The sequence below is a fragment of the Coturnix japonica genome, chromosome 7 (assembly GCF_001577835.2).
Source record: "Coturnix japonica isolate 7356 chromosome 7, Coturnix japonica 2.1, whole genome shotgun sequence".
Lineage (NCBI taxonomy): Eukaryota > Metazoa > Chordata > Aves > Galliformes > Phasianidae > Coturnix > Coturnix japonica.
This window is the reverse complement of record NC_029522.1, coordinates 19,418,011-19,445,870: the sequence shown is the minus strand read 5'-3', so window position 1 is coordinate 19,445,870 and position 27,860 is coordinate 19,418,011. Positions and strand designations below refer to the sequence as shown.

The 27,860-nt window shown below is 39.5% G+C and overlaps 1 protein-coding gene across 1 annotated transcript in view; it reads left to right on the top strand.

Moving 5' to 3' along the window:
• Positions 1-27,860, top strand: part of KALRN (kalirin RhoGEF kinase) — a 434,957-nt gene that overhangs the window by 165,060 nt on the left and 242,037 nt on the right. The window contains exons 4-5 of the mRNA XM_032445881.1: positions 14,766-14,958; positions 18,082-18,594. Coding sequence (XP_032301772.1) covers positions 14,766-14,958; positions 18,082-18,594 — 706 coding nt within the window. The remainder of the gene's footprint in view (positions 1-14,765; positions 14,959-18,081; positions 18,595-27,860) is intronic.

The window sequence follows — 27,860 nt, the reverse complement described above, 5'->3', positions numbered from 1 at the left end:
CCAAGAAGGTATTAAATGTATTCATGTAAGGAATACAAATAAAATATGTGTTGGCATAGCATTAATAAGGTGATTGTTGGGACACTTAGCAGGAATTTTATGGCATTTTAAAATACACATTGAATTGAACTAATCCTGCAACAGGGCCTCTTACTTCTGTGCATTAAATTCAACCAGTCAGCAGTAATTCCTACAATGACACAGTAAAGCTTGCCTGTGACTAGATGAGCAACTCTTTCCTGAGCAATATCTGTAAAGAGCAGCCCTCATCTGGGCCAACAAATACATGAGGCTGTGGTACTTTGGAACTCCAATTCAGGTGGTCCTGAAGAACAATAGTCAAAATAATTTTCAATACTTTGTTTCATATCAAGGATGAACACTGAAAGCGCTGTTGAATGGTATTAATTAAGTGTTCTTGGCTAGGTTGAATGGGGCTTTGAGCAACCAAATCTAGTGGAAGATGTCCCTGCCCACAGCAGGGGGATTGGAACTAGATGGTCTTTAAAGGTCCTTTCCATCCCAAGCTATTCTGTGATTAAGCAGCTGCACAGATGAACATCACATCTCACTAGGAACAAAAGGCTTTGCCCTTAGAGAACTTTAGGTAGGCTTACTGTACATATTTCTTCTATTTACCCTTTGTACATCACATGAAAAAGGTATCCAGGTATCAAATGTATCTTACCTTTGATAATAGTAGATGGAGACTTTTTCTTTCCATACTTTCAAATATGAACAGTAGATTCATGTACAACATCCCCACCTATGACGATTAAATAGGTCTCTTCTATCTCAGTCTTATTTGATTCAACATTTGACAGCCCTAGAAATCAAAGTCTTCTGCAATGTCACTTTTCCCTTCTGCTGTTTTTCTACTGTGTTCCAGTCCTAAAATAAGACTAAAAGTGTATTTCCTTTCCAGTAGCCTTAGCACTTCCACTTAGACCACCAACTAAAAATGGTGTGTTTTAGCAACTCTGCTTTTGTCTTTTGTGATCTTTGTAGAAGTTAATCAGATGGAATCCTCAGGTTTGATTTATGCCACCCATTTAGGTCACATTTGCACTGAGGTAGGTGCCATCCTGGAACTTCAGGGGAAAATTAGAGCCAGAGTTTCCTGAGTTTTAGTTCTGGGTTCAAATTATCTTCTCTCTTATCTTAACTGCATAACCTTGAATGTATAAGTCCCTGAAGTAGGAACTTCACAAAGTTTTGGAAACTGAATTCGCTAATATTTTCACTCCTTGAAGACAAAAAAATCTTTTTATCATAGTTATGCGACATGAGGCTAAAATACAGATTTACTATTATTGTAATAGTAAACACTGATAAGACCTTTCATTTCTGGGGGGAAAGTTCTTTAAAGCTGCCATTCCCATTACTGCACTGGGAGCACTGCAAAAGAAGTAGGCCATCTATCATGTCATCTGACCTTAGAAAAAGGGCTTGATAAAAGCTCCTCATTATAAATGTACAATTTAGCCATTCAGTGAGTCTGGGGGAAGAACAGTAATTCCAAAACAACATTTAAATGAAAAGCAAGTACCTGATAAGCTAATAAGATGATTTTCAACATAGAAAGAATGGCTGGAAATGCTACGTTGTTAATGAACTGTTAGTCTATGTTTTAATCAAATATGCAATATGTACTTTTTCTTGAATACTTTTTAACTCCATTGTCAAGACAGAATTGACCTCTTTGAGTAGTGATTAATCACATCCAATTTTGTGGTTATGTCTCCTTATTTCTCCATTTTCCTGTTTTTACAACCTTGGTAATTTAGTTCAGAAACTGCATCTGGAGAAGCAAACATCTCTGGGATCACAGATTAGTTTAGACTTTGCTTCCCACTGGAGATTTGTGGGAAGGACCTGCAAGTCCATTCCAACATCCTATTAAAAGAGTAGCTATGTAGCGAAGTAATGAACAATCTTACCATAGGAAGAATGTCTGGCAGTTCTGCTTTGTTAATGAACTGTTAGACTAGGAACCAAATACACTGGCAGTACGTGCTCTTTCCTTAGGGTTGCTTTCTCCTCAGGGCAGACCCCAATTGCTCTATCACCTCACACTTACCAGGCTTACTGGAAATCACAGTTTCTTCTTAAGTTCCAGAACAGCCTCCCCAGCCATTTTGCGGTGTCAGGTGGTGTATGGTAGGTGTCAGGAAAATAGGATCAGCTGAAAATGTTTCCAGGGGTTTTCATTTAGGAATGAATTCTATAGAAAACTTCATCTCTTTAGTTTTATGGGCTGTTAAAATTGCATCTGTGTCATATTAGTATTGGTAACACTTTTCTGATGACTTGTTGGGTACTACCAATTAAAAGAGTAAGGCACACATTTTCATTAGGTAAAATCAACTCAGTACCTTTGAGAAAGAAGCCACTTGGGGATCTACCTGCTCAAACTTTGACACCATGCTTGGAAATACTTCTCTTAGTGAATGAAATGCTAATTTTTCTCTTTTTAGAATACATACTTTCTACATTCCCCCAGCACTGGCAGATTAAAGTAGACATGCTTCACTAAGGAATAGAAATTGGAGCAATATAAATCAAATAAATGCATCAGATGCAGTACCAGTGCAAACTTATCATCTCTATTCTTGTACATATATAATTGGCGTTAAGCCAGTGTTTCTAGAAGATGAAGTGCATGCTGACAGTATAGTGCTCACTATGTCCACGAAAGGTGTAATTGACTTAAAATTGTTTTTACAAATGGAAGCAAATTTTTGCCTTTTTATATTTTTTTTAATGGGAGGACATACATGCACAAAAGATCTTGAGCTATGTTCATGCTGCCATGAAAAAATGCCAAAAATCAGATGTGTAATTAGAGATGCTGTTAAATGTTTCATTCCTGCACCTGTGAACATTTTTTGGCACAATAGTCCTTGCTTTTTTTTTCTCCTTTTTCTCATCTTCCTGGCCAGGAATTAAGATCCATTTCAAAGGAAATTGTCAAAGATATTCAGAGGTGTTTTTTGTTCTTTGTTTATGTCCAACATAAAAAAGCAGTTCCTTCTGCTTTTGTTGTTGTGTGAAATATTTTAAAGCATCATATTAAAAACTGGTTCATTTAACATCTAATTAACCATGGCAAAACTCTTTAAGATCTTTCAGGGCAAAAGATGGTGTAACTGGTTATGGCAGTACTGCCATAAAGTACGTTTGTTCTTCCAGTCTGAAAATTAATGTATAGGGAATTTATGTTTAATATCAGATAGATGCAAATGTTGGTCAAGTTCTAATAAAGCTGATGATAAAATGTATGGGGTAGAAGGAAGAGCAAAGTATGAAATAACAGAATGCTTTTGGTGTATTTGAAGTAATTGGATTTAAATTAATTTATCTGGTCATTTTATCAGTGATCTGATTTAACTTGTCAAGCTGTTAGTTCTTCCTAACTTAGAGATGCCTTCTGTTAAAGCAGTAGGGTGTCATCTGTGGATTCTTCCAGGCTACAGATGACTTCAGCAGTGTCTGAATGTACTGGAGATACACATCTGTTCTGAAAACATCCTCAGTCAAGAAATTTATCTCAAAACAGAAGACTGCATCAGAATACTACTCTGTCTATGGAGCTGTTCACTTTTCCATAACTCTCTCACTTCAAAGAACATCTTATTGCAGAACGAATACATTTATACATTATGTAAATCATCAGGGACTTAAGAAGGAAATCATTAAGGTGGAAATGTGCATTCACCGTATCTGCTGTTACTCACAAATGAAAGGCGGATGTCAACGTCTTAATTCACTACAATAACCTTGGAAAGAGATGCAAGAGGTCAACCGAAGCAGGAAAAGGCCTGCCTGGCCTGCAGGCTGCTACTTCACACGTCCTTTCCTAGCTCTTGTTTAAGGATTGCAATCCTCCTCCAGCAAATCAGTCAAGTGTACACGTATCTCTATCTGTATCCAACAAGTGTAAGCATGTGCTTCATGCACCATCGTAATTGCTTAATCAAGCTCCTTATATTGCGAAGAACAACTATATAAACAGGAACCAGATGGAAGATATTTTTATCAGAAAGTCCATAAGATTATAAGAGTGCGTTCATTGCGCATTGCTGTCCTTTAAAAACACAGCACCAGGATATGGCTGTATCCATGCAGTATCTTCACAGTATGGCAGCACAGGCAGCACCCACTGTCAGAAACTCTGTGTCAATCTCACCTCTTTATCTTCTGACATCAGTAACCAATGTGAACTTGCTTGACTGACAAAAATGCATCGTCAGTGATTTTAAGATAGATAACATCAAGGAGCACTACAACAGTAAGTTAAGTTAAGGATCAGTAATTACAGAAAAGATTGGAATAGTCAGTTATTTTAAGAGCTGTGAACTTTGTGGGTGATTTTAATGTGCTTTGAATTGGCAGAGTCATTCTTTTAGGTGCCCAGTGTAATATTACTTTCAAGTAGTAGGAAAAAGTCCATGTGAGCTTTGTTTTGTGTGCTGTTTGTAAAGTGTGCCATAGCAACAGACATGTTTTATTCTGTTCTCCTTAGTTATAACATAAAGCATTTAGAACTATTTATTAGGTTATTGCTCCTGTGGGTTCCATATCAAATCCCAATAATTGTGAGGTTGCAAACTTTTCCACTCCAGGCTTCTACTATGAGTTGTCAGATTATGCTGTGATCAGTGCTTTTAATTCACACATTCACAAAAGATAAAAAATACCTTTCTGTAATTGAAATCTTCTAGATTTGGTCAGGTACTTGTCTTGTCCTGATTGACAGCCTAAGTTGTACAGCAGAGTCATCAAAATGGATGCGAGATTATGTAAATAATTAAGGGCTTTGACAAACATTTAATTCATAGGTTAGGTGGCAAAATGTACAGCAAGGAAATAGTTAAAAAGCCTGATATTTAGGCAGTCAGAACTGGCTTTTTATTTAACACCCCAATAAGATGGAGGGGACGTTCACTGTTCTAGGCTCATTGTTTCTTTGCACTGGTTGCAGACTCAGCAAGACAAATGTGCATTAGTTTATATTGTCAAGGCTATCTTTGCAAGCAGATGGGCTGGAAATCTAATTAAAAAACCAAAAGCTTTGATTCTGGCAAAAAATAGCAAAATCTGTGGGACAACCCTAAATCCTCTGAATTAAATGGATGTTCTATGTCAATGCAGTTCTATTGTCTCACCTTATAAATAAAATATGAAGGGCTCTACTTTCACATAGACTCATAAACGTGCTCATTTATGAGTTTAATAAAGCATGTGTATTCAGTGCAATTAGATAAGCGTATGTATAAAGTAATAAATGCCCCCTATATAAAATCAGCACATGTGTAATGGAGAATATAGCCCAGCATGGACAAATCAGCACATGCTTAGATTATTAAGTGCTCTCTCTGAAGCTTCTGTGAATTAACCATGAAGCAGCCGTGACTATTTTCAGCTTATAATTCTTGTGCAATTATTTACCTTATCCGTGCCTGAAAATATCATAAATATTATTCAGTGGGATAATTCATTTTTCTTGGTAAAGAAAAAATATTGGAAAAGCTGAGGTAGAGGTGAGCTACAGCATAGAAACACTAGCAAGTGGCAATTAACCCCATTTAGGACCCTGTGTCCAAGATTGCAGTGCTGTAGCTAGATATTAAAAAGGAATAAGCAGTGAAGTGGTAATTGTAAGGAAGCTTCCTGCAATTCTTTGTCTTTTCTTGGTGTCTTAGAATTACACCAGGTAGGCTTTTCTCATAGTGGGTGTTGTGTCCCTCATGAGCATCAGCTACAGACTTTGGAGTAGCTGTGAAAAGTTTAGTGTTCTTAACACTTGTTGCCCTGAGGCTGTGACAATGGCAGGGCATCTTGCAACAGAAACCTGCTACATTAGGCCCATTCTTACATACTATGTTATATTGCATTGGCTTAACGTACAGATAGGGAAACCATTAGGCTGGTGACAGAAAAGTGGCATCTTTGATGCATCTCTTCCAGACCAAGTGAGCCAGTCGATATGAGGACAAATATCTGCAGGTGCAGTGCTCCATGAATCTACTCTATGATTTTTGTTTTTGTGGGCTGACTGATATCTGCAGTAAAGAGTAAAAACTAGTAGACTCCCATCATTCCTAACCTGGCATACATTAATTTGTCAATATAATTTTCAAGTCTGGAAGCAGGAAAGGGGTAAGCAATTTTTGACCTGAGTAGGATGATGTACATTTACATGTGGCACTTGTTGATGGATTTGCCTGCGGAGTTTTATTCTGCTTTTGACAGAGAAGCAATATAGCTAATAGCGGGAAAGGGGCAGGCAGCTAAAATGGAGCAATTACTTTTCAGAGCATTTATCTAAACCTGCTTTAGTTGATGAAATGGTTGTTCAGGCTTTTTCCATTTAGGGATGACTGATGGAAGAAGTATTGATGGAGAACAGAAATGATTAGAGGTTATGGTGGAAATTCAGGATAATAAAGAGCATTTTCATACAAGACTGCATGGAGCAGCCTTAAAACTGTGCTGCTGTGATGCCAACATGGGAGTTTCCATCAGGGTGAGAAAGTGCCTTATTAAAACGAACTGTAGAATTTTGGGGAGAGCACACAGCCATCTATGGCACACAGCATCTTCCAGTGAGGCCTGTTAAATGAAAAAAAAGACCTCATATGCTCTTTGGAAGATGGCAGACTGTTAGCTCAGAAATTCACATGAGGCCTGTAAGACACATTGCCAAGACACACTGCTAATTTTTGGTCTCGTTATTCAGATGCTGGATTCTTCTGCACTTTCCAGAAGATTTTTGGATGCAGCTTTCTCATTCTGGGGGCCAACAGTGTCTTTTGGGTGTCCTACTCCTTTTGAAATACTGAGCTATCAACTTGTTTGTGCTCAGTTAGCATAGCTTTGATCTATTTATGTTGCCACTCAAGTAATAAGTGATACCTCATGTCAAGTAGCTTCATTAGCAAGGCTTAGTCCTTCTTGCTAAGAGACTTGGAAAAAATCAGACCTGAGCTAGATGGTTTCAAAGAGGGCTGTAAATAACACATCAGTATTCACTGTCTCTTGAGAGCTCTGCAAAATTGACTTTTTCTTCTCTGTGTCATCATAGTGGTTATTGGAAAGAATGTGTAAAGTCTGCTGTGTAGAGGAGTGCACACATTTTGATTTTACAAGCATAACTTTTCACATAGGTTGATCCTGCAGCCTCAGAGCAAACCCTTCTGCATGTAATATCCCTTGCATCCAGTCCTCACCCAGTCTGGCACAGCAGGAAGTATCTATCTGATAAGTGAACTATTTTGGTATAAATCACTGTGACTACAAAGAATTGCTTTGTTTGTATGCGGGTGGAGCTCAAAAGAAATGAGTGCCATTAGATTTATTGGTCATGGTAACTCCCCATTGTGCAACCTGAGGAAAATGGAGACGTCAGCTTTTAACCATACGTTTCCAAACAGAACTGAAATTCTCACATACTGTATTAGCAAAACAGACTCATTGCAGGAACTGCAGAGTTTGTGGGTTCTAGTATTCAACCTTTCCTCCTAAGGGATGCACCTGAATTCAGCATATGCCCTTAAATAAAACAAGTACGTGGACTCTGACCAAAATCCTGTGACCCTCGAATGGTGGCTGTATCACTAATGCTAGGCAACACGTGGGCTGAACTCTGCACTCTGCAAATAGGTAGAAGCTAGGTACTTACTGTGGAAGAATCTGTCTTCTCTTTGGGAGTGCAGGTTTTAAAAGAGAAAACAAAACAAAAAATCCCCAAACATCAGAAATTTCTCAACAAAAAATACATCCACAATATTTGACTGACAAAGATACTTTATTTTGAGGAAATTCCCCTTTATTTCTATTTAATGTCTTTTTGGAAGCTGTGGAACAACGTGAAAAATAAAAATGTTTCACCTGAAGAGCTTCAGAGTATAAAACCCCGTCACAGGTTTTAAGCACACTTTCATGCAAACATACGACCTTAACGAAACATCTTATTTTGGATCAAAGTGTATTGCCTCACCTCACCCTCATTCCTTACTTCAGACACAGCTCTTCACTACATGGATGTACATTGCTCTCTTGTAGTGCCAGGAGCAGCATATGAAGTCTGATGAGTGCTTTACTGCAAGAAATGTCAATACTACTTAGAGACAGTGATTTTAGTATCTTTGAAGAGCATTTTTTCCTATACTCGTCTGTAAGCTCAATTGAGTCCTGGATCAAGTATGTTATTCCCAGAGTGCTTATACCTGCTGACTTCAGTGCAGAACTTGGCACCATGTCTGTCTATGGACATATATTGGATTTCACCAGGTGCTGCTGTCTGTTGCCTAAATCTACATTAGTCATTCTTTGAACAAAATACACATGAATCAAACATGCTTGCAGGCTTATTTGTACTAAAAGAGATCTTTCCGCTGTGGGTAGCTCTGCCTTCCACGTGTTTCAATGAAATGTGTGTATTTGCAATCTGGATACTTTCCATTTGGGGGTAACAATGTTTTACTATGGTGACGAATTTCTGGAGCTGCTGCTGTTCTCACTTAACTCACTTCTTAAGTAACTGATGTCTTGAAATGATAAAGCAGAAACTTAGGTCAAAGAGCCCTGAGCAGCCATTACCCAGTTTGAGTATACTTTACCTTATATAAAAATCTGGCAGTGATGTAGGATGAATGTTATGGTGACTGCACATGAAGTGGACTTTATGGTCTCCTTACCTCAACTATGAAAGTACTTAAAATACAGGCATAAAGTTGGTGGGGTTTTTGTTTGTTTGTTTTTGGTTTTTTTTATTTGTTTTCTTATTAAGTCTGACAAGTTTGGCTGTGCTAAGCACAACTACATATTTATTTCTCACCTGAAATCCAATGAATTTGAATCTACAAATATATTCTTCAGTAGATCTGTCTGTTCACTCAAACCTTTTCAAGAACAGTGTGTTTATATTTCTACACAACATTTTTTCCAGCACATAACATATCATTTCCATTTAGTAAATCATTTTTCTTTTTGTTTCTTCTAACTCATCCCGAATTTAAGACTTTAAAGGCTCAAGAGAGAGCTGAGTGGTACTTGCTGTCTGAATGTCTCTTTGTTGTAGTAACAAATCTTTAAATGTAGCCCAACATCAACAAAAACAAAGCCTTGATTAATTTCATATTTATCTCATCAGCTGTTTCATGGAAGGCCTGCCAAATATCGACCCAAATGTAGTACATATGCAACAACAAAAGGGGAAGCGGGTAAAAATGGGTTTGTATGCAGGCATCATTTACCAGCAGAAAGTTAATAGGAATGTGAAAGATCGTAATATTCATCCTCCAGCTTTGGCTTTCATAGCTGCAATCATGCATTCTTGGACACAGCTGTGTTTTGTATCTTTGCTATTTGAATAAAGACAGAAAACTTCTCAAATAATGTTTATTTGCTCAATTAAATAAGAAGATGAATGCCTGCAGAGATCTGGTCCAGTCTGTGATGACAGAGATCTACATTTTTGATTCCTGCCTGGATAGGAGACAACACAGGGTGACCCTCCTGAATCCTGACAGATTCTCTTGACAGAGGATCTGCACCTCTTGTAGAGACTCTGGGTCTTGATGATGGTGGTTAAATATTGGGAAAAGGTTTTCTTACATCAAGGTGTGTCTGAGTGCTTCCCAGCTCACAGCATTATACAGAAGAATCATTCTGACTTCAGAACTGTTCTCCTAGAAGGAAAATTCAAAAGCATGAGCTACTTGCTTGAGAATAGCAGAAGCACCCTTTCTGGCACCAGTAAGCTTCAGCCAAAATATTTTTCTTCTGCTTTTTTATTCCCTCCTGTTGTCAAGTAGCCAAAACTAGGGGTTGAATGTGGACATTGTGCAGTCCAGGCATCTGCATTTTAGTGCCATTTGCCATTATGTCCCCTAAGAGCAATGGCTGGAAACTGGAGATAGGAGCTTTGTCTCTGACCAGACCTCACTGGCTCCAAGTCTCTTTACAAGATGTCACTGAAATTTCTCTGTGTTGCTGCTTTACATCCAGCTCCAGCCAGTTGGAGACTGCCCTGGGTTTCTTTCTTTCTCTTTTTAAAAAAGAGAATGAGTATTTCCTTTTTGATGCTGCAAGAGAAGAAACAAACTTAGGTCGAAGTAAGAAACAAAGGATTAATTGGAAATAGGGGCTGGATTAATGTTTCTCTTCTAGTTACAAAAAGAAAAGCATTGTGAAACCAAGGGAGAAAACATAAAAGGAAAAACTGAGGCTGAAGCCTGTCTACATACAGAATTTTAGGTAGCTGAACTTCTCTGGGGGGAACTTTCCTGGAATTGCTATTCCAGATTAATGGTGCTCTCAGGATATGCCTTTCCCTGCTGGTGGTTGATGCACCAGCGTGTAAGAGTATGTGAGGATCGGCAGGGGTCTGTGGGCAGGTGGTCTGCTCCAGCACCTCAAACAGCCACAGACACTGGGGAGTGCAGGACAGCACTGGTGGCAGTGTGAGTGTTCAGGAAGTAATTGGAATGATAATTGGAATGCTATTTGGAATGATGAGCATGGCTCAGTTTTTTTGAGAAGTATTTAATATCCAATATTTAAAAAAAAAAAAAAATGCAAGTTCAAGAGTACTTGATAAATAAGTCTATAAGAAAGAACTATCTTGTCCTCCAAATGCACTGGAAAGCATATTAACAAAGCAGATAACAATTTCTGTTGACAAGATGATCTTCAGGCTCAACTCGGTAGTGAAGAACCAAACAATTACAGCCAGTAAGTGACACTGATAATAAACGTCCTCAGCCAGCTTCATTTTCAAGCTGTGTAAACAAACCTCAGACAAGATGGATAAACAATTGCAGTAGATAAAACATGTTAACGCTTTAGTTACTGAAGTGAGCCTTGGCATACGGAAGCTGGCCAGGAGAGTTTGTTTGGTCTCAATATGAGATGAGGTCTCGGGGAGGCTGTCACCTACTAATTTTTCTCTTCCTCTCCCTTTTCCACCCTCAGCTAGTGAATCAATTGACTGACTACATGCACATTTGTCAATGGAATGGCGATCTAAAAAAATAATGAAGCTCCTGCAGATTTTGTACTTATAAATTGATGCACCTCGAGCTACTTGTAATGCTGAGAGCATCTCCTGACAAGGTTACACTGACCCTCCTTGAAGGAGATCTCTCTCTCGCTGCTAACAAATCATATTCTGAACGAGATGCCATATATATGTCAGATCAGTGGTTTCAGTGGCCCAACAGGCGTGCTAAATGTGTTGCTTTTTCATTAACTCATGACTGCAAAATGGGAATGGAGATACTGTGTTATTTCAGATCATCAAGTGCTGAAGCTTCTAAATGCCAGAAGCTTTGGCCAAATTGTAAGCATGAAAAATACATATAATCAATGATAGTTTTTTTCAAAGATTAATCAGAAAGCATGAAGTGCTCAATATTGTTTGGTACCCAGCAAGCCAGCCCTTGCCAAAGAAAACACAATTTAGAATGTGCCTGAATTAAAGAGGAAATTTGAGAAAATAGCCTTGTGAAAGCGGCCTAGGAACCAAAATAGAGGCGTTTATTTTGACAAAATTATCACATCTGCTTTTGAGTTTTGGACTTATTCTTTTAAAAAATAATTATAATTAAATAAAAGCAACCAACAAATGTATCGTTAAGTATTGTTATTAGAAATATTCAGTAAACTTGGAAGGTAGTCTCAGTCTTTGTTTCAAAGCAGTGCAGCCACTGAAATGACTCATCACCTATCAGATATTTTGTGCTCACTGCTGCAAATCAAGTCCAGATGAGTACCAGCCAAAAGGCTGATGGATTGTCCACATACCTTGATCTGAGCGTTTTCTCCAGTTTCTGGTCAAATATCGATACTGGAAAAAATTAAGCACTGCAATCAACATTAATTGCCATTCTGACGTGATTGCTTGTGCATAATAGATATGTGGATTGCTGCAGCCTCCTGAGAGTCGGGGATAAGACGTGCCTTGCTCGGACAGTGCAAAGGAAGTTTGATTGCTGCTGATGCTTTTCCCGATCAATTGCTAAACTGGGGAGGGTTTGAGTTGTTGCTTTTAAACAATAAATTTAATAAGCATGGCTAGACTATTCAAAAGGAACATAGGGTCATTTCCTCTGCATCTTGAAGTAACTGATGAAAAATGACTGACTGTCAAGGATGACAAATGTTCACAGATTACCCTGACTCTCCAGAATTTATAGGTGTTTTGTTGTCTACAAATGAGGCTTGTTTTAGAGCCCTGTCAATGGCTGTCAGTATTGGGATACCACGACTTAAATACTGTCATTTTCAATGTGCTGTTTTTTTTTCAAAGTACAAGATATCCCCACATTTCTGTAAGCCTTTCATATCCACATTCAGTTGTGCTTTTACAAATTGTTTTTGAATATTTCATGGAATTATTTGGATTTGCACGTACAGTTTCTCAAAACATTTTTTCTTAAATTAATGCTAAGCAGCTGAAGTCTGTGTAGGTACCTGGAGGCAAACTCCTTAGAAAAACACAGCATGGTAGATGATTTCTGCTGTAAAGAGCTTACTATCTAAATAAATACTTAAACACTTATCTCCTTCTTTTTTGTTTGGCTACTGGATCTCTGTGTCAAATGTTTGAAGAAAAATCAGTCATTCAGTATAACAAGGTTCGGTGAGTTGGCAGAAGTTGCTGAAGACCCCATAAAGCTCTACAAGAAAAAAACACAGAACCCCTATTCAGGTCCTTTCTGATTTGGTTCTTTGTCTCTGCTGTAGTTCCAAAGGGCAAGAGGCAGTGGCAACACCAACAAAGCTTCTTTGACAGCATTTTTTGGCATTAGTTATGGCAGGATCAGATGTCTGACCTTTCAGCACTAGGTAAAAGAAGAATAAAAAGATCTGTATTCCTAACAGCATTTGGAGGTGCCTGGTCTGCCTTGCGTTTCTTTGCACAGAGTGTTGTATGCGACATGCCCTGAGTGTACCAATAAGGAGGAGGACCAAGCTCGCTGGCTTTGCTTGCTCCTGGCACTGAATGGAGGCTGTAGAATTTAGGGACTTCCCTTAAGGTGGCAAAAAACCCTTTGCTGTGGGGCAGCCAGTGCAGAAACGTTTTTCCATCTCAGTGAGCTCAACAAGGGCTTTTATTTTTAAGTTATAGATGTTAATCCAGTGTGCCTCCTGTGAAAATCATTCCATCTTTGACTTAGAGAGCTTTACAGAGTTGTTTTAGTGAGATCTGGATCTTACCAACAGAAAGTGTTCAAGGATTCAGAGGGGTAGAACATAATGAAAATATGTGTGTGTGCACTGAGAGTCTTCAAATGGAGGCTAAACAGGATATTATGATTCTGCATTATAAGCATGCTTAATAATATCTATCTCCAGCATATTTTGGATTCTCTCTAATGATACATATCATCTTACATCTGCCTTTATGAAGCTATTTGTAATGAGGGACAGTTTGCAGAAAGGCCAAGTGTGCTGTATTCACGTGCTGAAGAGAATCTCTTGTTCAGTATCTCCTGTTACATTCATTACACAAAATAGATTCATGTTCTGCCATGTTTCTTTTCTTTGTTTTATATCATACTTTCTTCTTTATACAATTCTTTTCTTTCAACATCTTGTTATGGCTGTGACCTTTATTCCATCTTTAAATTATATATATAACATCAGCAATTACACCATGCTGTCACTTTTAGTGCTTTGGCAATGACTTTTAGTCATTAACATCCCAGTAATATTAGCGGGGGTTGAGAGTTCACGTTTTTAGCAATTGCCCAGGGCACACAGGTGACACCTTGGCTCTCTGAGTTCAGTGCCTTGCATAGCAGGTGTATTGGCTGGGCAGTCAGAGGAGTCATAAACTTGTCAGTTCTAATCTAATGCTTAGATGCTGCAGATGGAGGATGACGCTTTTGAGCCATATCCCTTTTTTCTGAGAAGCAGTACTGAGAAGCAGTGTCCCTGGAAAAGCTATTCAGAAAGCTGCCCAGATTTGTAGGAGTCAACATGCTCTTTCATCTTTTCTCCTCTCTTGTGAATAAAAAGGGAAGACATGTGGAAAGCTGGTGCCATGGTGCTCTTGTTCCTTACACATTGCTAAGGATGAGGCTAGACAGCCATCTTTAATGTCGGATAAGTGAGGAGCACAGGCTGGTGGAAAATTAAGGCAGTGGACTTAAAAAGCCCAGCAACATTTGGAAGATCAATCAGGAGGGAAAAGGGCCTCAATTTTAACAGTGCACATAGTGATTCACACGGACCTTCCTTTCAGGGATGGATTGCCAGGCACTTTTCTGGAAATTGCACATTTTTAAAAAGCCCATAGTGAGGCCTCTAAAAATGAAAGCACCCAAACGTGTGAGTGGCCAGCAATGCTAAGGCACAGCATCCTGCTTGCTGGCTTTGACTGTGAATTGAATTCAACAGGTTGAAAGCAGAATCTGTTGTACACATGTATGTTCGGGTACTATATAGACAGATTTCATTCTGGTTTGGATTGCATGAAACTACAGGTGATTTTAGTGAAAATCTGAATTGCCTGTTCTTAGGAGGTAAGTAAGTAAAATGTAAAGTATACACTTCATATAGATTAGATTACGGCAAAACTTTTAGAGTTCATATAACCTCAATGCTGTACTGTTCTGCCTTTTATTTTGAAGTATATCATCCCTTGCTTTGCTCTGCAGCACTGAATGATAGTAAGAAGAGTTAAACCTCAGCGTGACTGCCCTCAGTATTAATACAATATTAATTATTTTGACATGCTTTTATTCCTACAGCGAAGATGTCTGTAAGCGAGGATTCACTGTTATTATTGATATGCGGGGATCAAAATGGGATTTGATCAAGCCTCTCCTAAAGACCCTTCAAGAAGCCTTTCCTGCTGAGATTCATGTTGCCCTGATTATAAAACCTGATAATTTCTGGCAGAAGCAGAAGACAAACTTTGGCAGTTCCAAGTTCATCTTTGAGGTGAGAGCCGCATGAGGGATGCATGGCAAAGCATTATTCCTGATAAAAAATGTTCTGCAGGGAAAAGATCTCTCAGGCCCTTGAGAGGGAAAATGATAACTGAGTACTGAATCCCAAAGGCATGCCCTAGCACCAGGTTGCCTTAGCACGCTTGTGGAGTGGGGTAATGTTCACTGCGCTTGTTCCACTTTACTAATGTTCACATGCACTGGTCACATTGGTGAGGGTTTTTCTGTGAGTTTTGTTTTCAGTGGAGTTGCATTCAGCCTTTCCTGTGTTTATTTTAGGAAAAAAAAAACCAAAACAAAACAAAACAAAAAAAAAACCAAAAAAAACCCACTCCAAACAAACAAGCACCAAATAAATCAAAATACTAAAGACAAAGTTCTCTACTTGGTAATGTATGGATATGAGTTTGTTAGCTGACCTCTGTGCAACTTCAGTTAATAGCACTTTTAATAAAAGACACTGAGATTAAATTTGTCTATATATTGTCACCACTTTAATTTAATTGAGATTTACAATTCAGGGCTAACAAAAACAATTCTTGCTAATGATAAGTTGCCTCAGGCAGGCTATCTGATAGGTAACGAATATACAACACTGCATAATTAAAGAGGTTTTTACTCACTTTGCCACTGATGAAGACAAACCAGCTATATTCTCTTAGTGCTTTTTAGCATTCTGAGAACTTCAGCTTCCTGCCCAAAGAAAAGCAAAGCTCAGGCATGTGAAGTGCTCATAAATCAATCATGCCCAGCCATTAGTCATGTTGGTTTTTTATTTTGCTGATAAACAAGTGTATATTTGGCTTTCTTACTCAGACCCTGAATGTGCAGCTCTGAAGCTCAGTCCTGTAGATCCACTGCAATACAGCCTCCACTATCCACGAGCTTCTATTATAAAGTGTCCCTGTGGTTGCTGTTGCTTATTGGTAGGCCCTGGGGCAGCTCTTTCTCTCTGCATATGAACTGTGAATATTAAATAAGCATCACAGGTTGATATGACTCACATTTATTTGATTTATGTGGGGCAGTACATATGCACCCTCTTTTCACAATCCTGGTGCTTTCCCACAGCTCTGATCAAACGTGAGGTACTCAGCAGGAGGAGAGTGCAATGGAAGGCAATGGAAGTCTGTGTTGAATCACCCCATCTACAATATATATATTGTAGCCAACTTCTGCTTTTGAGCTTAATGGAAGCATTATGCCTATGCCAGGACAGAGTGTGGCCCTTGGAGGAGGTTAATGATCTGGACATTGTGTTGTGAACCTCTGGTAGAATGATTCTGCGTTACAGTCTGGAGAGAGAAATGTGCCCTGCAGTTCAACAGACCCAGAAAAATAAGAAAAAAGGACAAGGTTTGGTTCACCTATTCCAGAACATCCTGCCATTTTGAGGAATGGGTCGGGCAGCTTAGTTAGCATTAATCCAGAGGTGCTTTCAAGATTCTTTTATTTCTCCCGACAAAAGGGCTGTAACAGTGGGCAGTGCTTTTTAATTTAAGAAGAAAGATGGGTGACCCCTGAGTTACTTTTACTTTGCCTTATCACTTACCTGCCTAAATAAGGTTGTTTTCATGAGAATCACCTCGGGGAAACAAATCTTAGTGAAGAAATTTGCTACTGAAAAACCTTTCTGCTATATTGTCATGCCAAATTCTCAGCATGACAAGAGCAATGCTTGCATTAGCTTGAAGAACTGCAGGGGGAATGTCTAAGTACTGGCCACAGAAAGATATTTTTCTTGTCAGTCAGTTAAAATTTAAGCTTAATTCTTTTCATGGATTTAGTGTTTGGAGGTTTAGAATTTTGAGATCCCTCTGAAGCTGCGTGTTTACTTTTCCATAGTTTGGCTCTTCTCTCCTTACCAAACCAAAGAACATCGAAAACGCTTTTTAATATAGTCATTCTACTGAGCATATATTCAATGGAATTCCCATCTTAATATATTGCAGAATGCTTGATCGTTTCACGTGGATAAAAATTGGAAGAAAATCCTGTTATTAACTTAAAACCAGTGGGAAGTCTGTTATTTTGGACATAGTTCAGGATAACGGACAGACGTTAAGTATTTTTCTTTACAGATGACATTTACAATATTTCTGTGATTATCGGGTGCATCCACCTCTGAAGAGCACAAACTCTGACATTCCTTAGAGGCCTGATTTTGTGACAGTAGATGTGCAGCCATTGGTGAATACTGCACTTCTTCAAGGGCTACCAACTTGGGTGTTAATTGACAGCACAGAAAATCTATAATAACATTTGAAACTCTATGCTTGTATTTCAGAAAAAAAGATATTAATTTGCCTAAAATAGATGGGAACAAACATCAGTTGTTCAGTCCTTAAACTGTAAGCTGTTTTCCGGGCACCCAATGCATTTCTTTATCTCTGATTACCGAGTCTAAATGAATTAAAACCGTCTCTCATTGATTGTGTATGATTCATGGATACATGAGCCATTCTTTCTATTAGCAATAAATTTTAATTGTTAATACTTCAGTGACATTTCACTTTTGCATTGATTTTGGCTTAATTGAATTAGAAATTACTAATGTGAAAGAGCTCTGCCTGTGGCAAAAGCAAACTGGAATGATCTGGAAGAGGAAAAAAAAAAAAGCCAGCATATTGTGTGTTTTGGCAGTTCACAATACCTGCTTTAGTTTAAGTGCCTAAAATGTTTGCTGCAGTACAGCCACTAGCCTGAATGCTAGTAAGCCACAGAACCCCTGTAATAACATTTACCTGTTTAATAAACAGTCACAGCCTCATACTCAACAGAGATGGTGAGAAGTCAGCAGTATTCAACTGGGTTAAAGTCATCTATGACAGAAATATTCTTGTGATATATTTTTGACAGACAGACTGGTTTAAAAGGACAGGCATCCCTCCAGTAAATGCCATGTCTTTGTATAAATAAAAACAATCAGCGTCATTAATAGAAATGCTTTCAGTCCATTAATTCTCCAAAGTTAAACACAGTTCTCAGTATCTTTTGCATTGTTGTTGCAATTATGTATTGATGAGGAAAATAATCCTCCCATGCTATTTATGGATTGCACCATTATTTCTGGTCACAGTCACTAATTCAAATGCTGTCGCTTTCTCTTCCTTAGACAAGTATGGTGTCTGTTGAAGGCCTGGCAAAACTTGTAGATCCATCACAACTGACAGATGAGTTTGAAGGATCCTTGGATTACAACCACGATGAATGGATAGAGCTGCGTGTCTCCTTGGAAGAGTTTTTCAACAGTGCCATCCATTTATTGTCAAGGCTGGAGGACCTCCAGGAAATGTTGGCTAGGAAGGAGTTTCCAGTTGACGTTGAGGGCTCCAGGAGGCTGATTGATGAGCACACACAGCTTAAGAAAAAAGTGATTAAAGCTCCTGTGGAAGAACTGGACCGTGAGGGTCAGAGGTTATTACAGTGCATAAGGTGCAGTGATGGTTTTTCCGGTAGGAACTGCATTCCTGGTAGTGCGGATTTTCAAAGTCTTGTGCCAAAGATTACCAGCCTTTTAGACAGGCTGCACTCAACACGGCAGCATCTGCATCAGATGTGGCATGTGCGGAAATTGAAATTGGACCAATGCTTTCAGCTCAGGCTTTTTGAGCAAGATGCTGAGAAGGTAGGAAATATTCATTCATTTCCTTCTTACTTTTACTTAAATCATCAGAACTGCACTGTGACCATTTGTTCTAAAATTAGCCACATGAGGTATTGATCACAGGTGTAAATCTCATGTTGCCAGCAGATGTACTTTGTATGACTCATAAACCAAATTGACTGAACTAATTGTTGGACGTAGCATGCATAAGGGTATCTATGAATAACCTGTCTATATCACTTCTGATGAAAACTAATCTGCTTTTCTGAGAATGTGTTTGTATTGGACATATAAACAGACCAAGAGAAAGCATTCTGAAATGATGATAGGGTTCAAAACTGGCTGTGGCTGTTTTGCATTAAATGGCACAGGAGGATGGCATTTCAGTTCATACCTCACACAGAATCAGTGGCCAAGATTCCTGTTCACCAGCACAAGACCTTACTGGAAAACTATTTAACATTAAATTATTCCACAGTGGTTTCAATGTGACTTCATTATTCTTAGACATTTGTAACGTGGTGTATCAGCCTGGAAAGCACATAGATTGTTGCAAAATGAAATACAGTACACAAAAGAACATAGAGCGGCAGAACCGCTGATGGGTATCATGGCTTTAGGAAGCTGTAGTTCAGCAAGTGTGCTGTATTGCTGCAGCTACCTCCCCATCCCCTCTTTCCTTAGAAGATACACATTTGGGAACCTATAGCAGATAGGGAAGTTCCCTACAAGCAAAACATAGAAATTTGTCACATTTGTTGGAAAGACTGGATGAGAAACAGAGCTCCCTAACAAGGTTTCATACACAACAACCCCTTCCAATTCCAGCAATGCACAATAAAGCAGTCTCCTTACTACTGCTGCTCATCTGCTCTTTGCCACTGGAAGCGTTTGCAGGTACCAATTTCAGTGAATTTATTTTAGAAAACTATGTCATGCTGGAATCTTGGCAGTCTTTCCTTCTTAACACAGAAGTACTTGGCATCTCATTAGGTGGTTTGGGAGAAGTCCTCACTTCACATTTGAAATTCTAGGCCACAGAACTAGTGTATTCTTAGTAGAAGGTACTGAGTTCTTGGATTCTTGTTTATCTAGTCTGTATTTCAATCACAAGCCCCAGTCTCTACATCTTCACTTAATGTATGAGCCTGTCATTCACTGTCGTGTCTGTCTGGGCCCAGGAGGGACAGCAAAAGAAATGCATTACGTAGAGTATGATCTATTTAATCCATTTATATTAATTGCAAATTAATATTATTTTTAAATGTCAGGGATAGGTACATTGTGGAAGCAAATACAATTCTCAGTAGCACAGAGAAAGGCACAGGACACTGGTTTTCAAAGCATCTAATAAATATCTCAAAGGGATTCTGTGGCTGAAAAGGCTCCATCATTGTGTAATCAATCCTCCTATTGGGAAAACCTTGAATTCGGATAAGTCTCTCTAAAATCAGAATTGCAGTAGTGCCACTCAAGAAAGCATAAGAGTAGTTTTTCTTCAAAATGCTACGATTTCTTTTTCCTCTCCTTTTTCCTTGCACATGACTTGCTGTAAGCAGATTGCTGACAACTCTACTGTCCTTCCCAGTGGTGGCTGCAGTTCAGTCAGCTTGGATTTTCAGTTTCTTTGGGATTTTTCAGATGACGAGTGCTTGCTAACAGAAGTTCTTGTTCTCCTAATGATGATTACTTGCTGATATTATTAACCTTCTCAGCTGAAAGCTCTCAGATAGCATCAGTTTTCATGAAGTTCTTGTTGCCCAGCATCACTTTGTATTGTTGATGTTTCTGAAATACATTTTCCTTTCTATCTCCCAAACAAAGATAAATGGTTGGTGTGATTGGTGTGATACAAACCTGAGCAGTGTAACAGCTGGGTTCTTTGCGTGTCTTACTGAGAGGTTTAGTGTAAGGTTTGGGCCAGTCAGCTGGTACGTGAGGCTTCTGAGGTGAGGACAGAAGCAGTGAGAACATGATTCCTGCCTTCTTCCTACTGGCTCGAGCAGTTCGCAATTGACAAAACTGGCATTTTGGTCTTCTAGATACCTCACATTTACCTACCTCTCATAACTTAACACACAGTCTTAATTTGTCCTTTCTTAACATCTCATTTCGTCTTTCCTCATCTACTTCTGCTGTTGCTTTATACTCTCAAATCAGTATTTTTAATCCTTCCAGTTTGTGAAATTCTCTGTAACATTCCTGTAGAGAAGGCTGCAGACCCTTTTACTTTACATTCTGCATAGGTAGACTGGTATGTAGGTAAAATGTTAATGTACTTGTTCTCCTTTTGCAGATCTCTTTGAAGCAGTCTGACCATCTGAGACTGGTAAATACATGTCTCATAAAAAGTTCAGAGCAAAATCCAGACTGAGAGCTGTCTCCACCATACAAATATCCACCACAGTCTGTCCGTATTGAATTTTAAAGTTCCCTGGTACCTCCATTTGCTCACTTGAACTCTACCTCTACTGTTCAGTGTGAAGAGCCAGGATGGTCTTTGTCTCCTGGGGAGAGGCACAGCTCTCACCCTACAGCCTGGATATGTCGTTTAGTGCTAATCAAATGACAACTCTAATACCCCATAAAAGCTCAAACTCCAACATAAAATTCTGAATATAAATAAGGTTTTAGGGCCTTTTAAAATATCCTGTATACTCGCTGGGTGTTATTTTAGGAAAGCAGTCCTGATAAGGACTTTCTATTTTCCGGACACCTCTCATTTTAAAAATTTCAGCTGTCCTCATTGCCTGAAAAATTCTTAAAAATACGATGGAAAAAAAAAGGGGGGGGGAGGAGGGAGCACAAGGTGGAAAAACACACAGCATGTTCATGTAGGCTCCTTTATAAAACACTGTGTTCACTGCAAATCAGTTCACTTTTTTTCTCCATGGAGGTTCTCTGTAGGAACATTTATAAATGACACTCTGTGGTTGGACAAATGGATCATTCAAACTTATCATTACAGCTTACAGAAGTTCCATCAGTAAGTAAAAGGAGGGGGGAGCAGTAGTCACACTCCAGGCTTCTCCCACTCAAACTAGTGGGAGAGAGAGAGACCTTTGGCATTTTCTTATCCTGTGCTGAGGCAGAAGGAATGGCAAAGCTGGGTTCCGCCACAGGCACAGGCGGCACGGAGATGGAATCACCAGCTGGAGGCTGGGAGCTCCCTGAAGCTCAAGCCAGCAGGCAGGTCAGCCATGGGGAGCTTTGGCAGAGTGGTGCGAGGAAGTTCACATGCTGTGCGGTGCTGACTGTGAAGATCTGCTGATAAATAACACATTTCAGCTGCTAGTGCAGCTCCAACCCTCACTGCCCGACAAATTCATTCCTCACAAACGAGTACACGTACATACATATATATGTACCTAATTTTGAAACTAGAGCTGAGCCTTCGCTGTGTTTTTACTGGGTAACAAGGAAAATATTTTAGCAATCAGTAATATGAATAAATGTAGTCCAGTCCAAACTGATTACTGTGTAAAACAAAAAACCACAATGAACGTAGATCCAACTATTGTAACTATCCGAGAAATGTTAATTAGCTGGTTGAAATTTGGACAGGGAGAAGAATTCAGGCAAGAGTCCACGTTTTGTGCTTGAATAAATACCAAAAAAAGACAGAAAATTATCCCTACGTTCTGGGCTTTCCAGCCCTTCTGGAAATCATTTGTAACTGGCACCCAAATTTACTTTTGTAGGAATTTCCCCATCATTTTGGGTTTGTTCCATATCAATTTTACTACCCCTGCATGTATGTGAATGAAAAGCAGTTATCATGATGTAATCAATGTTGTCCACATTAAATACGTACAACATTGTTGTCAGCTGGACTAAACCTAGGATCTCTATGGCAAACCTGTAACACTAGAGCAAAGAAAGAGCAGGCTGTTCTTTCTGACTGGGGTCAGCCTCTAATGAGGCCCAGAGGAGAACCTGTATGGTCATGTGTACCCCATCTCCTCCTTCCTGCCTTCCCATGGAATTCATAACACAAACTCCAAAAGAATGGCAATGGGGGTGGAAAATGCAATGAGTGAATTTCACTGGAAGCTTGTGGTGGGAGAAACATTTTGTTTGGATAGGGCCAGCTTTGTGGAAAGTCTAGCGGCAAACCACTGGCCACATCAAGTCTTCAGTGGGCAACAAAGCAGTGGGCTTGCACTCAAAATCTTCTGCCTCATCCATACTAAATCTTCCTTTGAAAAGCACAGCCCTGCCTATTGCACCACTGCTATTTTGCAGAATTTGTGACCAATCTGGGAGGACGGAAAGTTTTTAGTGAGTATCAGAGAGATTAGATTGTTATAAAATTGCTCATGTGCAGTGCTGCTTCAAGGCTTTCCCTCTGACTGGTCTGCTTAACTAAGGGAAGTAGTAAGAGCTGCTCTACCAGATTGTCTCTATTTGACTCAGTTTATGTGTAGTCAAATAAATAAAGGGCATTTGGTTCCTGAAGGAGGAATCACTGCTTAGCAGAATATTCATTTGCAGTTAATCTGAAGCACTAGATAAAGTTCCTGGTTCCAAGTCAAACTTAACACCATACAGAACCTAGAAGAACACAGAGAACCTCTAGCTCCATGGTGAAGTCAGTGAGGGAGACTATCCAATGAGTATCTGACCTAAGTATTTAAGCCATGCTAACACCATTACAGGACTATTGCATCTAATTTACATTTCTCAGAAAGAATAAAAACTGAGTAAGCTGCTTGTTGTCTAAAAAGACACAGGATAATTTTGATGGAAAAACAGTATGCAGAATGTGGAAACTATCTATTGGGTTAAGCAAAGGAAGGTGGTAGTAAGAAACATGGATATTTTGTTCTTTGAGAGAAGCGTGTTTGTGATTGCATGTTACACATCCACCTTAACCGTTTTGTACATTACTTCCCTTTATACTGCTCTCTAAAATTATGATGCTGCATATTCTGTAATAAAATGCATTACAAATCTGATGATACGATCCTTCTAGCTAATAGGATGCAGTTTATTTTATTATAGCCCATTAAGCAGAGGAATTGTAACTGCTCCTTTAGTCAAGTGATGCTGTTGGGGGAAGTATTTCTAAGAAACGTGTCTTAGCTGACTTTATGAAAAAGCAGCATTAGAAAGATTAGAAAGATCAACAGTATTTTCACCTCCTTCCTCGTAGCCTTTCATCTCTTCTTTTCTTCTTCAGCAATGTCTGCACACTCTGAACTGATCCATAAATGGATAGCAGAACTTTCCTATGTATACCATGTCGCAATAACCCTTGCAGATTTGTGCAATGCAGAAAGGCACAGCACCTGGGACAGACTACTTGAACTGACATAAAATCCACTCAGTGAAGGATCATTTCACCTCTCATCTCACTGCTGGAAATACTTGCTTTCTTTGATCTCTTCTATGTGTGTTATACACAATTAGCTCAAAGATTTTGTGTGAAATGGTGGTTTAGAAATTACTGGAAAGGAGATGTGTCCCAGGGAGTGAGAGTGGGAAACCAGTGAGGAGAGTACTGAGAAGCTGTTGGAGGGAGCTGCCATGTGATATTCATGCAAAGTGAGTTCTGGGAGGTGGGTAATTAGGGCTGAGGTGAAGGCGTATTAGGAGGGGAAAAAATCAGAATCAGGATAATAACGAGAGCATGTCCTTAGCTTTTCACACCAAGGAGAAATATATATGCCCCTGTGCTGTTTCACTGGAAAAGGATTTGTTATTGAATGAACAGTATTTAACTGTTAACAGTAATAATCATGCTGGTATAATAAGCATGGATTAGCCATGGATTTTTATGTAGGATTTAGATTTCATTGAAGTTACATGAACACCGTGCTACAGAACTCAGCGTGCCCTGGATTTTCCATCTAAGTGCTTATACCATGGATATCACAACAGTGCAGTAAGTGAGCATCACAGTAAGGAGCTTTCCAGGAGATTTGGAACATGCGGGGTGTTGTTAGACCTGAGGTAAGCTCCCTAAGACTTCCTTAATAAAAGGACTCAATAAGCTTAGTGTCTTCTGCAGAACCACTTGACTGAGAGTCTGTGTGAGGCTGACTGGAGCATGCTACTTTCATTCTTAGCCCATCCTAAATGCCTGCACAGACAAAGGATGATGGCTTGAGGTACAGATGCTGCCTCAGAGAGGCACAAACCTGGAGTCTGTGTTTGTAGAGATGTGTGTGTTTGCAGGGAGCCTTGTTAGAAGAGTGATCAAGCTAAACACAGATGAAATCCCTTATCTATAGCTCCGTAAAAAGAGTTCTCAGAGATCACAAGGGCTCGACTTGTTGTTGATACCCAGCCCTCTCAGCCCAAAGCAGTTGCTTCTCTATTCATCAAGTGTAGCCACTCACTTTCAGGCTAGTTTTATTTGCATCCCCTGACCTGATAGCATTTTGAGGTCTTCTCATGGTGTCTGCTAAGGAAGAAGAGGCCCAGTCATTTAAAGCACAGGCAGTCTTCCTTTGGCATTAATGGAAGACTCTCATGGACTCTCTGTAAGTTCTACTGATAGCTATACAGAAAGTGTGTGCTCTTAGAACCCCATTTGCAGGAGTTGCGTGCTTCCAAACTACTTTGGAATGTGTGTAGCCACCTTTTGTAGCTGCTGTCTCTGGCACCAGCCTTGCTGATATCTGTGTTGGCAGATTTGCCACCCACTTAGAGAAGTGGGACCCTTCTTCCAGCTGTCTGTGCTGGTGCACTCTGCAGTATTCCAGTTATGTAAGTGCACATTTGCAACACTATGGGCACCCTGATTTGCCTGCACATGGAATACTCATGGAAGAAAAACAGATTTTGAACAAGTTCTTGACACAATAGGTTTTATTTTTAAGCCTTAAAAGAAATGTACAGATTTCTGTATTTGTGGATCTGAAAAGGAGTAGTTGTCTGTATGAACATACATTGCTTAATTGCAACATTTAGTAGAAAAATGCCCTTGCAGATGTAAAGCTATGGGAGCATTCCTACTGAGTACACATATATATGCACACATGCTTTGAATTGCTTTAATATAGTACCGGGAATGTGCTATTTCATTTATGATGTCTTACGTAAAACATTTCTAATAACATCAAGGACAAAGGACCAATGCAGGAAGCTGATATCAAAGGGAGAGCCTGTATATCTGTTCTTAAAATTCGGTGTTTCCCAAAATTAACCTATGCCAACTTTAATCACTTTTCTTTAATTGTATCACACATTTTAGAAAAAAAAAGATTGTCTCCAGTAACACCTAACAAGGGATGGTTGCACACAGAGTGTGTGTTGACAGTCCCGTGTGATGCTGTGAGCATAGATGTCATGTGCCAAATGGATTTTGGAGTGGGATTGACACCTTCCACTTTAGCAGGCTCTGAGGGTGCAACTAAGCTGTATGTGATCTGCAGTCACCCTCACCAAGTCATGGACACGAAAGAATCGTTAGGGAACCACGAGGAAATATCTATTCAGGATAAATCATTTTCACAGACCTTCATCTATAAAAGAAAGATGAATCCTGTGTAGCCTGTATGTCTCCGTGCAGAAACATGCATGCTGGGACTTGCAATCCTTGCAGGCTATAGCTCTGAATTAAAGATGTATCTAGCTGACATCTGCTCTGTTTAATATGAAGTAGACTTCTGGCAGGTTGCTGATGCCATCCTCCATTTATTGCCCCCAGTCTAAAGCAATGAGTTGCTGGAGTGGGAAGTAATCGTGGGGGGCTCTGTGGGAACTGTTCATTACTTTGACCACTGCTGGTCACGCTTAATAAGATCCTGTCCTTGATATCTGTAGGAAAGAACAGATTTTGCAAGATCAGGACATCATTATAGAAGTTTTTAACTTCCCTCAAAGTGCAAACAGAGCTCATTTGTGCTAATTGGATGGTAAAATCAAAATGTCTTCTTTATTAATGATGTTCCAAAGGAGCTTCCAGCTCTTTCACAGTGTTGAGTCTCAATCCTGCTATTTTCTTTACTATCAGGAAAAGACATAGGGGGTCTTCTTCTGTAAACCAACTGCACTATGAACATTTTTTTTTTCTGCCCTTCTATCCACCAGTAGAAAGTCTGGGGACAAAACTAATAACAACAGTGTGAATTCACAAGTACGCACCAACTGCGTTGTGCGACTCCTACAACTGAAAGCAGCTACCAACCCATTTTTGCCATCTGGTTTGAGGAGGTTTTGAAAGGTTTGGGGTTGCCTTGCCTGCTGAGCGGAGCAGTAGAGGTAATTAGATAAATATTCATCAGCAATCTTCCCGGTGGAAGTTGTTCTAATGGTGAACATTGCAACCATCATTTCCGTCCTTATGCAGTAAGGGACATTACACCTTTTGGAGCCTGATGGGTATTTCTGCTTCTGCTGCAGTGAGTCTGTTGCTGGTTTGACAGATCAGAGGATACAACCTTCTTTTCCACAGCAGGATCAAGTTCAGCCTCCACAAGCAAAGAGCGTAAGAATGTTCTGAAGGCATTTGTGGTGCTGATTTCTTAGATAAGGACAGCTGCCCATTGAGAGGGGCAAACATCTGAGAGAGACTAGTTACTGCTGAGCTGGATCAGCTTTGGAGCACAATGAAAGTACAAGGAATGCAAGGTTCAAAGCAAAAAACAGGGAATTAAAAACCACAGGTATTAACTGCCTTCTCTCCTGTCACACTGGAGTGCTGTCCTAAAGTGGGAGTCCTGATCTGATGTGTGAAATAGAGATTTCAGTGCTTTTCATCTTTTTGTGTTAATTCATCCTGCCCTGTGCAAAAAAAATCTGTGTTGTTTTTACTTACAAGCTGCCTTCACAGCACTTGGAAATGGACTCGATCTTTGTGATGAGAATATAAAAACAATAACTCATGGTCTTCAGTGCACAGCTAGGGATGAGGAAGGCCTGCGCACTTCCTTCGTGCTAAGTGCACCTTGTGACACAGATGTAGCAGTCTATAGCATTTACTATAGTGGTTCATCCAGCACGACTGTGACCTTTCAGAACAAGAGAGCAGAACATTAGCCATGTGATGGCGTAGTTCCTGCTTTGTTTCATAACTGGCAGCAATCACCTCACCGTGCATCCGTGCCTCACTGTAAGGAAACAGCTCTGAAGCTGCTGCTGCTGGAACTGGAACATGGTGTGCTGTACTATTTGTAGTTTCCTGCTGCTGACATTGGATATGCAGTTGCTATTCCTCTTGCTTCCTCCATGAACATTAGAATGGATCCAAAAATAATTGGAGGCAGTATGTTCTGATAGAATTTTTTTTTCTTTTTTTTTTTCTTTTTTTTTTTTTTTTCCCCCCACAAATTTCCTCT